At 45.8% G+C, this 11,899-nt stretch overlaps 1 protein-coding gene across 4 annotated transcripts; it reads right to left on the bottom strand.

The window, feature by feature from the left end:
- Positions 1-831: 831 nt before the first annotated feature.
- MED18 (mediator complex subunit 18) lies at positions 832-7,876 on the bottom strand. 4 transcript variants are annotated; one of them, XM_025396517.1, is made up of 3 exons: positions 7,666-7,876; positions 6,120-6,258; positions 832-2,381 (listed from the first exon to the last, which is right to left on the bottom strand). In XM_025396517.1, the coding sequence occupies exons 2-3, from the start codon at positions 6,190-6,192 to the stop codon at positions 1,828-1,830; spliced, it is 627 nt and encodes a 208-aa protein (XP_025252302.1). In that variant the 5' UTR covers positions 6,193-6,258; positions 7,666-7,876; the 3' UTR covers positions 832-1,827. The 4 variants fall into 4 exon arrangements, with proteins under 4 accessions (XP_025252302.1, XP_025252312.1, XP_025252292.1 ...); XM_025396527.1 differs by having other exon boundaries at positions 7,722-7,844; XM_025396507.1 differs by having other exon boundaries at positions 832-2,402; positions 7,666-7,816.
- Positions 7,877-11,899: the final 4,023 nt, after the last annotated feature.

Here is an 11,899-nt window from a genome sequence, read left to right as displayed (position 1 = left end):
GCACTTTGGGAGGCCGACGCAGGCGGATCATGAGGTCAGGAGATCGAGACCATCCTGGTTAACACAGTGAAACCCCATCTCTACTAAAAATACAAAAAATTAGCTGGGTGTGGTGGCGGGCACCTGTGGTCCTAGCTACTCAGGAGGCTGAGGCAGGAGAATGGCATGAACCTGGGAGGTGGAGCTTGCAGTGAGTCGAGATTGTGCCACTGCACTCCAGCCTGGGTGACAGAGCAAGACTCTGTCTCAAAAAAAAAAAGAAAAAAAAAAAAATTAGCCAGGCGTGGTGGTGCATGCCTGTAATCCCAGCTACTTGGGAAGCTGAGGCAGGAGAATCACTTGAACGTGGGAGGTGGAGGTTGCAGTGAGCTGAGATCATGGCAGTACTACACTTGAGCCTGGGCAACAAGAGCGAAACTCTTGTCTCAAAAAAACAAAAAAAAATTTAACAAAAGGAGAGTGTAGACAAGTATCTTGGAAAGATGTTAATGATAGATGAATGGGAAAAAAGGGTTATAAAGCAGTATATATGGAATCTTCTCTATAAAATAAACACATTTCATATACATAAATTTATAAAAAGTAAAGACTAGAAGGATAAATACCAAAATAGAACTAGTACTCTCTTTGGATAATAGGTGTTATTTTTTATCTGTACCGTATTTTATAAGTTTTCAACAATAAATGTACTACTTTTATGACACGTGAAAACTCTCATCCTCATCTCTACCATAATTAAAACTAGGAACTGTCATTTTTTTGCTTCAACTGGTAATGAATCCACCCCAAATTTACAGGGTAAAGGAATAAAGAATCAGAATTACACAGACATTTCTCTTCATTGGCTTTATTACTATATAACACAAGCTCACAGCCTCTAATGTTACAAACCTTATACACAAATGGCCAAACAAGAAATTTTCCTTTCCAAAAGCTAATTTATTCCGGTTTCCCCTCTTTATTTTTATTTTTATTTTTGAGACAGAGTTTTGCTCTTCTCACCCAGGCTGGAGTGCAATAGTGTCATCTCTGGTCACTGCAACCTTCACCTCCTGGATTCAAGCAATTCTCCAGCCTCAGCCTCCTAAGTAGCTGGGATTACAGGCGCCCACCACCATGCCTGGCTAAATTTTATATTTTTCGTAGAGATGGGGTTTCACCATGTTGGCCAGGTTGGTCTCAAACTCCCGACCTCGGGTGATCCACCCACCCCGGCCTCCCAAAGCGCTGGGATTAGAGGTGTGAGCCACCACGCTTGGCCTGGTTTCCCCTTTTAATAATACAGTGGGATTAGATATTCTCCGTGACATCCTGAGCCTTTAATGTAGAAAGGCTGTCATGAAAGTGAAATCACCACATAAGAACAGTGCAAAGAACCAATTAATTCTCACCATCCTCTCCCTGAAGGAAGAATGCCTGCCTGGCAATGGTGAAATGGGGCATTTAAAACATATTTTTTTGGCCGGGCATGGTGGCTCATGCCTGTAATCCCAGCACTTTGGGAGGCCAAGGTGGGTGGATCACAAGGTCAGGAATTTGAGAATAGCCTGACCCCACATGGTGAATCCCCATCTCTACTAAAAATACAAAAATTAGCTGAGCATGGTGGTGGGTGCCTGTAATCCCAGCTACTCAGGAGGCTGAGGCAGAACTGCTTGAACCTGGGAGGCAGAGGTTGCAGTGAGTCAAGATCGTGTCACTGCACTCCAGCCTGGGAAACAGAGCGAGACTCTGTCTCAAAAACAAAATAAAACAAAAACCAAAAAAAAAGCAAACATTTTTTCAAGCAAGTAAGGACAGGCCCCAAATGTGGACAGATCCTCTTAGTCACATGAGCCTCTTGGGGTCTATTTTCTCTAGGTGAACCAGAGGTTTTAGCTGCTCTGCAAAGTTCTTCATGTCATCAGAGACCACATCCTGCCCAGCAGGTGCTACCACACTTAATTCCACGAGATAGGAGAGTGACAAGGCCTCAGTGCTGTCTGTGTTCCCTGGCACCAGGATGCGGAAAATCTTGTACACCATAATCTTCATGATGCCCTTACGGAACAAATGTCCCTTAGCAACAAACTCATGGTCCATGCGGAAGCCCATTTCCATCAAGAAGTCGGTGAGGTTCTCAGATGTAGCAATGTCCACGCAGTTTCGCACCAGAGCGTGGCGATTCTTGTCTCCCATTTCTGGCTGTCCCAGGTAGCGCAGATGCCAGGGTGCTCCTGCCCTGTCCATAGAGCGTCGGGCCCTGAGAACAAATGGGCTGGCTTGCTGGCCCTTAAGAAGGAATACCATCTCATGGTCAAGGAAAGTCTCAGGTTCCATGTTGTCACACAAACCACGAAGGCGGTGGATGAGGCTTTCCAAACTGTGATCTAAAACACTTCCTGAAAACGGAACAAGCACCACTGAGTCCTATCTTTCATTTTAGGTCATGGAGTTAGCATACAATTGAAAAAACTTAATGAAAAACCAAAACAGTTTAGTGAAGCATTTCATAAAACATAGGGCCAAACATGAGATTTTAGAGAAGTTGCACTACCAAGGTATTGTATAACGTTGTGAGAAAGTTATTTCCCTTTTCAATTGTTTAGAATTTTCTTATTTAACACTGCAATGTCTTTAGGCCTCCTCTAATGCTAATCTCCAGCAGGCCTTGGGCTTAGAGCCTTTAATCAGCAACAGGGTCTATCTAGAATGTAATAATACTGTTTTAATTATGTATTTATTTATTTTGGTAGAGATGGGTCTTACTATGTTGCCCAGGTTGGTCTTGAACTCCTGGCCTTGGTCTCCCAAAGTGTTGGGATTACAGGCACAAGCCACCATGCCCAGCCAATAACACTATTTTGTTGTCATATAGTTTAACAATTGCCTTCTATTTCCAACAAATCAAACTTTTCCATTTATAGAAATATAAAGTTTCACCCCCTTTTTCTGAGACGGAGTCTAGCTGTGTCTCTAGGCTGGAGTGCAGTGGTGCGATCTCAGCTCACTGCAACCTCCGCCTCCTGGGTTCAAGTGATTCTCCTGCCTCAGCCTCCTGAGTAGCTGGACTACAGGCGTGCGCCACCATGCCCAGCTAATTTTTGGATTTTTAGTAGAGACAGGGTTTCACCACATTGGCCAGGATGGTCTTGATCTCTTGACCTCATGATCCGCCCTTCTCAGCCTCCCAAAGTCCTGAGATGACAGGCGTGGAGCCACTGCACCCAGCTAAAGTTTCCTTTTTATCAGGAAAAGTTTTCCTCTTCTATGTGTAAGTAGAAGAGAGTGAATTGCTTCATAGAATCTTCATCCTCTTGGCAACATCTGACACAGTTCTTATAGTAGCTTATACCCACTATGAAATCTATTCTTCCCTTGGCCTCTGAGACACAACTTTCTTGGTTCTTCACTTAAATTGCTGAGCAGCCCGTTTAAGTCTTCTTTGCTTGGTCTCTCTCATCTTCCCTAAACACTGGAGGACTAGGACTCAATGCTGGTCCTCTTCTGTATCAATACTCTTTTCCTGCCTAGGTGACTTTATTTGGTCCCATGGCTTTAAATATCATTTAGGCCCTGAGGACTCCCACATTTTTATCTCTGGACCACAGAAGAAAACATCCAACTGACTACTCAATTTCCTCACTTGGATGCCTAACAGACATCTTTATCCTAACACGTTCAATATCAAACTGTTGATTTTTTCCTCCAAAATCTTATTCATCCTGCAGTCTTCACCATCACAGTAAATGGCAACTCTCTGCTTCTAGTTGGTTACCCGGGCCAAAAACCAGAAAATCATCTTTCACTTCTTTCTTTCTCCCACACCCTCCATTTAATCCGTATTTTTGAAACAAATGCAGAATGCAATCACTTCTCGCTCCTCTGGTCACTTCAACCTATAGTCCCTTCAAATGAAGTCACCCTCATTTCTTGCCTGGTCTTTGCAAATAGCCTGTTTCTACCTTTGCCTTCTTCCTCTCTTCTCCACACAAAAGCCAAATGATCTATTATATTATTGGGCAGATAATAACACTCCTCTACTCAGAACACTCCAGTGGCTTCCTGTGTCACTCAGAATAAAAGCCAACGTCTAACACTCCTCTACTCAGAACACTCCAGTGGCTTCCTGTGTCACTCAGAATAAAAGCCAACGTCTTTACCATTGTTGACAAAGCCCTACATATTATGGTCTCTGCTACCTGCCAAACAACATCTCCTATTCTTCCCCTTGATCATTATCTTCAGGAGTGACCTTCCTGCCAGACCCCTTCTCCTATTCTCTATGCTTAGGATGTTCTTCCCATCTGCATGTCTACTCTATCACTTTTATCAGGTCTGCTCAAGTGACTTTATCATCAGGGCCTTTTCTGATCACCCTAATAAAATAGTATGTGTCCTACCAATCTCTAGCCACTTTCCTGCTTTATTTTTATGGCATAGATTTGTTGTTGTTGTTGTTGTTGTTTAGATAGGGTCTCGCTCTGTCTCCAGGCTATAGAGCAGTGGCGAGATTATAACTCTTTGCAGCCCCCATCTTGGGGGTTCAAGTGATCCTCCCACCTCAGCCTCCCAAGTAGTTCGGACTACAGGTACATACCACCATGCCCAGCTAATTTTTCTTTATTTTCAGTAGAGGTGAGTTCTTGCTATGTTGTCCAGACTGATCCTGAATTCCTGAACTCAAGCAATACTGCAGCCTTAGCCTCCCAAACGACTGGAATTACAGTCATAAGCCTGTAATAGCTGGCTTGACATACATTATTTTTTAGTCATCTTTCTCCCTCCATGGCTATGGCTCAAATGTTTGGAACATATTCAGATACTTGTTGACAAAATCTGGCCTGGCGCAGTGGCTCACGCCTGTAATCCCAGTACTTTGGGAGACCAAGGCAGGTGGATCACCTGAGGTCAGGAGTTCAAGACCAGCCTGGCCAACGTGGAGAAACTCCGTCTCTACTAAAAATACAAACATTAGCTAGCCATGGTGGTGCATGCCTGTAACCCTGCTACTTAGGAGGCTGAGGCAGGAGAATTGCTTGAACCTGGGAGGTGGAGGCTGCAGTAAACTGAGATTGCACCACTGTGCTCCATCCTGGGCAACAGAGTGAGAATCCATCTTAAAAAAAAAAAAAAAATCAGAGAAACAGGACCTAGAAAGATAGCTGCTGAGGGTTTGGCATAGAGGGGAGTGGGAATTAGTGTTTAAGGGGTAAAGAGTTGCAGTTTTATAGGATGATAAACAAGCATTTTAGGCTGGGCGTGGCGGCTCATCCCTGTAATCCTAGCACTTTGGGAGGCCAAGGCAAGTGTATCACTTGAAGGCAAGAGTTCAAGATCAGTTTGGCCAACATAATGAAACTGCAACTCTCTACTAAAAATACAAAAACTAGCTGGGCATGGTGATGCACGCCTGCAATCCCAGCTATTCGGGGGGCTGAAACACAAGAATCCACTGAACCTGGGAAGTGGAGGTTGCATGAGCTGTTATCATGCCACTGCATTGCAGCCTGGGTGACCGATCGAGACTCTGTCTCAAAGAAAAAAACAGTTGTACTAAGTATTTTTTCAAGCTACTCACAATAAACCAAAGTTCTATAAGATCTGTTGTTCAGCAATGTTAATATACTTAACAATACTGAACAGTACACTTAAATATGTTAAGTTTTTTTTTTTTTTTTGAGACAGAGTCTCGCTCTGTCGCCCAGGCTGGAGTGCAGTGTCGCGATCTCGGCTCACTGCAATCTCCGCCTCCCAGGTTCGCACCATTGTCCTGCCTCAGCCTCCCAAGTAGCTGGGACTACAGGCACCCGCCACCACGCCGGACTAATTTCTTTCTGTATTTTTAGTAGAGATGGGGTTTCACCGTGTTAGCCAGGATGGTCTCAATCTCCTGCCCTCGTGATCCACCCGCCTTGGCTTCCCAAAGTGCTCGGATTACACGCGTGAGTCACTGCACCCGGCCAAGATGGCAGATTTAATATGTTTAGTGCATGTAAAACTGTAATTTAAAGTAACAGTTAAAAACATAGTTGGGTGCCAGAAACTGTGCAGGCTGCTTTTGTGTTAAGTCTCTCATCTTAAGGGAAGCTGAACAGAGAAGAGGAAAACAGGTAATCCAAGTTCCCTGGTTCACTTACCCTGCAATAGGTACTCCATCATGTTAATGGTGCCCCCAGTGACAGGCATCATGGTGACTGGAGGTGCCTCCATGGTGTCTAAGTTGAAGACAACACAACTGGACTCAGAGCCCCCAGTCAGGTAAGGCACGGGATATACCTGGAAAAGAGTTCACTTGTTTATACATCAGAGTAGTCGAGAGAGACCAAATCTGTTGTGGCACTGGCCTTCAAATCAAAAGATTCATTCATTTAAAAACATTTCAGTGTCTTACATGGCCAGTTCCAGGAACTGATGATACAGAAATATAAAAAGGAGATCTGGTCATGGAGTTACAGCATTGCCTTCTAGTCTCAAGTTCTGAAACCTCCAAGTTACCTGTGCAATCTTGAGAAAGTCCTGTCTATAACCCCTCACCCTGGGACTCAATGTCTTCCTCATAAAATGAGACCAGCAATTTTTTTTTTTTTTTGAGACAGAGTTTCACTCTTGTCGCTCAGGCTGGAGTGCAATGGTGCAATCTCTGTTCACTGCAGCCTCCGCCTCCCAGGTTCAAGCGATTCTCCTGCCTCAGCTTCCCGAGTAGCTGGGATTACAGGCACCCGCAACCATACCCGGCTAATTTCTTTTTATATTTTTAGTAGAGACAGCGTTTTGTCATGTTGGCCAGGTTGGCCTTGAACTCCTGGCCTCAGATGATCCTCAGGTGAGCCGGCCTCCCAAAGTGCTGGCATTATAGGCGTGAGCCACCACGCCGGGCCAAAGGCCAATGATTTTTAACTCCCAAGGTTATGTGGCTCAAATGAGATAATAAAGAGGCAACAAAATTCAGAAGAACTGAAAAGTGTCTTAAGGGACCTTCATTTTTATAGATGAGGACATTGAGACTCAGAGAGGGACAGGATACACACAGCAACTTGGTAGTAGAGTTGGGACCAAACTAGAATCTAGGCAGTCCATCGCTCTGAAAATGCCTTTCCCCCATACCCTTTTCTTTTTTGGTGACAGGATCTCGCTCTGTAGCCCAGGATGGAGTGCAGTGGGGGAGTTCCTAGTTCACTATAACCTCGAACTCCTGGGCTCAAGGGATCCTCCCACTTCAGCCTCCCGAGTAGCTGGGACTACAGGAGGGAGAGTCACTGCGGCTAGCCTAAAAATGCCTTTTAAAGAGAGCCAAGGCCAGGCGCGGTTTCTCACGCCTGTAATCCCAGCACTTTGGGAGGCCGAGGCCGGCGGATCAACCGGAGGTTGGGAGTTCGAGACCAGCCTGACCAACATTAAGAAACTCCGTCTCCACTAAAAATACAAAAAATTAGCTAGGCCTGGTGGCGAGCGCCTGCAATCCCAGCTACTCGGGAGGCTGACGCAGCAGAATCGCTTGAACCCGGAAGGCGAGGTTGTGGTGAGCCGAGATCGCGCCATTGCACTCCAGCCTGTGCAACAAGAGCGAAACTCCGTCTCAAAAAAAAAGAGAGAGCCAAGAGGAAGTTATTTTAAAATGATGGTATATAGGTCCTTCTAAGCCAGCATCCACAACACGTGTCCACTTAAACACTAGAAGCACACCTCCTTGAGGCTCTAGTGTCTTCTCGAGAAGTCGGGAATTATATGCACCCGCGCACCTAGGAGCCTTTGAGCGACGATTAGATCCCAGTCCTCCGGTTACCGGAGCCCGGGAAGCCCCCAGACCGGTGCAACCAGCCAACTTCCTGCTCTTCTCACTTCCGGTCGGAAGCCGAAGTCTCACAAACCTCGAAACTGCCGTTCCCAAACGTATGGGTGCCGAGAAGGCCGAAGAGCGTCATTGCGGACAGACAATCAGAAGCGCATGCGCAAAATGCCGGGCTGCTGTAAGAAAGATGGCGGCCTCCTTTGGAGCTTTCCTCCGGGGGCTACCTGGCGCCTTGACGTCACAGGCCATCCTCTAGGAAAATATTTTTAGGTTTGACAACCTGGAGATGTATTTGTGCAGAAAGTCTCTTGGAACTGATAGGACTTACAGAGATTATAATGGGCTTAAAAAGAAAAAAGAACTGAGGGCGCGGTGGCTCACGCCTGTAACCCCAGCACTTTGGGAGGCCGAGGCAGGTGGATCACTTGAGATCACGAGTTTGAGACCAGCCTGGTCAAGATGGTAAAACCCCGTCTCTATTAAAAATACAAAAATTAGCCGGACATGGTGGCACGCGCCTGTAATCGCAGTTACTAGGGAAGCTGAGGTGGGCGAATCGCTTGAACGTGGGAGGCAGAAGTTGCAGCGAACCGAGATCGCCCACTGCACTGTAGCCTGGGATACAGAGAGAGGCTCTGTCTCAAAAAAATAAATAAATGAAAAATAAATAAAAATTTAAAAGTTTGGAAAAGGAGTAGGTCCAGATCCAGGAGTACTCTGCAGTGCCAGACTAAAAGAACACGTGTGAGCTTTAAAAGAACCCTGGTTGCAACATGGAGAAAAGTTTGGGAAAGGAGAGAGCCTAGAGAAAAATGACCAGGCGGGACATGGTGGCTCAGGCCTGTAATCCCAGCACTTTGGGAGGCCAAGGCGGGCAGATAGCTTGAGCTCAGGAATTAAGACCAGCCTGAACAACATGGTGAAACCCTGTCTCTACAAAAAATACAAAAATTAACTGAACGTAGTGGCTTGTACCTGCAGTCCCAGCTACTTGGGAGGCTGAGGTGGGAGGATTGCTTGATCCCAGGAGGCACAGGTTGCGGTGAGCTGAGGTAGTGCCACTGCACTCCAGCCTGTGCAACAGGGGGAGATCCTGTCTGAAAAAAAATTAAAGAAAAAAGACCAGTTAGGCGCTTTAGTACAACTCCGGCTGAGAAACAACTGTCAGAAAAAGATTTTAAAAATGTAAAAGAGGAAATTAGCCGGGCATGGTGGAACACGCCTGTAGTCCCAGCTACTCAGGTGGCTGAGGCACCAAAATCGCTTGAACCCAGGAGGCGGAGGTTGCAGTGAGCCGACATCGTGCCACTGCACTCCAGCCTGGGCAACAGAGCAAGACTCTGTCCTAAAATATATATATATATATATATATATATATATATGTAAAAGAATTCTTTAATGACTAACCAGAGGTAGAGACAGAGAGATGAAGGAGTCACAAATGCCCAGATTTCTACCTTGGGTGGCTATTGCAGCACTTTTTTTCTCTAAGCTAGAAAACACAGAGCAGTGTGGGTGAGACAGGAAAGATGAGTTCATATGTAGACACATTGAGCATCAGGTGTCTATGGGACACCCAAATGGCAAAGTTCAGGGGAAAGAAATGGGCTACAGATAGAAATTTCAAAACCATAGCCTCATAGATGGTAGCTAAAAGCCATGACATTGAATGAGATCATCCTGAAAGAGTGTACTAAATAGGAAAAGAAGATTGACAAGGACTGGGCCTTGCATAGCACTCTGGCAGTTACTAGAATTGCATATGCCCTAGGGTTTAGCATGTGCCTCCTGATCAACCTGGTGATGCACAAGATTGGGCAGAGTGACCAGCTCTCAAGTGCTGTAATGATTAGAGGAGGCTGTGAACTTCTTTGGCCTCTCTTTTCCTATACAGACACTAATTGCAGCATAGAAAGTCCAGTGAATTACAGGTCATTTGAGACCCCATAGGGTTTACCCAGATTTTAGCTGGTATTTTGAAGAAGGGTAAATTTTTTTGAAAAGGTAGGGGAGATAGACAGAAAATGGATAAACAATATGATAATACCTGAAGGAGGCCTGGGGATTATAGGGATGAGTTTCTCTGATAAGGATATGATGCCTAGAGCTTAGGATGGGACTCACTCCTGTACTTTGCCACTACGCAGCTGTGCAACCTTGGGTAATTCACTTCCCCTCCCTGAGCCTCAGCTTCCTTGTTTTGTAAAATAGAGATAAATAATAGTACTTTCAAAGAAGTTTGCCAAAATCAAATGAGATGGTTATAAAGCATTTAGCGTAGTGCTTGGCTTATTGTAAGCACTTAATATTTTTATTTTCTTTTATTTTTATCTAATTTTATTTATTTTTTTAGAGACGGGGTCTCACTATGTTGCCCACGCTGGTCTCAAACTCCTGGCCTCAAGCCATCCTCCCATCTTGGCCTCCTAAAGTGTTGGGATTACAGGCGTGAGCCATCGTGCCTGGTCTGTAGACATTAATAAGCAGTAGCTATTAGCTTTTTTTTTTTTTTTTTTGATGGAGTCTCGCTCTGTTGCCCAGGCTGGAGTGCAGTGGCGCGATCTTGGCTCACGGCAACCTCCGCCTCCTGGGTTCAAGCTATTCTCCTGCCTCAGCCTCCCAAGTAGCTGGGATTACAGGTGCATGCCACCACACCAGGCTAATTTTTGTATTTGTAGTAGAGATGGGGTTTCACCATGTTGGTCAGGCTGGTCTCAAACTCCTGACCTTGTGATCCACCTGCCTCAGCCTCCCAAAGTGCTGGGATCACAGGCGTGAGCCACAGCATCCGGCCACTATTAGCTGTTATTTTCTTTTATAGCTCTCATTGGAGCAGTCACTTGAGTCATATGCTATCTTTTATGTTTTATTTTTATTTTTTTGAGACGGAGGTTTGCTCTTGTTGCCCATGCTGGAGTGCCATGGTGCGATCTTGACTCACTGAAACCTCCGCTCCCGGGTTCAAGCGATTCTCCTGCCTCAGCCTCCTGAGTAGCTGGAATTACAGTCATGCACCACCAGGCCCAGCTAATTTTGTATTTTTAGTAGAGATGGAGTTTCTCCATGTTAGTCAGGCAGGTCTCGAACTCCCAACCTCAGGTGTTCCACCCGCCTCGGCCTCCCAAAGTGCTGGGATTACAGGAGTGAGCCACCGTGCCTGGCCTTGTTTTTGTTTTGTTTTGTTTTGTTTGAGACGGAGTCTTGCTCTGTCACCCAGACTGGAATGCAGTGGCGCAATCTCCACTCACTGCAACCTCCACCTCCCGGGTTCATGCCATTCTCCTGCCTCAGCCTCCTGAGCAGCTGGGACCACAGGCACCTGCCACTACGCCCAGCTAATTTTTTGTATTTTTAGTAGAGACGGGGTATCACCGTGTTAGCCAAGATGGTCTTGATCTCCTGACCTTGTGATCCACCCGCCTCAGCCTCCCAAAGTGCTGGGATTAGAGGCGTAAGCCACCATGTCTGGCGTTTGTTTGTTTGTTTGAGAGATGAGGTCTCACTGTTGCCCAGGGTGGAGGGTAGTGGTGTGACTACAGCTCTCTGCAGCCTCAACCTTCTGGGCTCAAGCGATCCTTCCACCTCAGCCTCCCAAGTAGCTGGGACCACAGGGGCACACCACCATGCCTGGCTAATTTTTTTTTTTTTTTTGGTAAAGATCGAGGGTCTCCCTATGTTGTCCAGGCTGGTCTTGAACTCCTGGGCTCAAGCAGTTCTCCCACCTTGGCCTCCCAAAGTGCTGTGATTACAGGTGTGAGACACCATGCCCTGCCCTAGCCACATTCTATGAGTGTATTTTATTTTTTGTTCTGTTTTTAATTCATTTTTTCAAAATTATTTTTTTCATTTTTCGGGAGACTCACTGGATCTGTGAATGTATTTTGTGCATGGCTCATCTCCCTGGATAGATTATAAACATCTTGAAGTGAGGAATCATATATATATATGTAAATTCTTTTTTTTTTGTTTTTTTTGTTTTTTTTTGAGACGGGGTCTTGCTCTGTCACCCAGGCTGGAGTGCAGTGGCCGGATCTCAGCTCACTGCAAGCTCCGCCTCCTGGGTTCACGCCATTCTCCTGCCTCAGCCTCCCGAGTAGCTGGGACTACAGGCGCCCGCCACTTCGCCCG

Source organism: Theropithecus gelada, chromosome 1, assembly GCF_003255815.1.
Source record: "Theropithecus gelada isolate Dixy chromosome 1, Tgel_1.0, whole genome shotgun sequence".
NCBI classification, from domain to species: Eukaryota; Metazoa; Chordata; class Mammalia; order Primates; family Cercopithecidae; genus Theropithecus; species Theropithecus gelada.
Note: the sequence above shows the minus strand (reverse complement) of the source record. Positions and strands in the feature narration are given on the sequence as shown.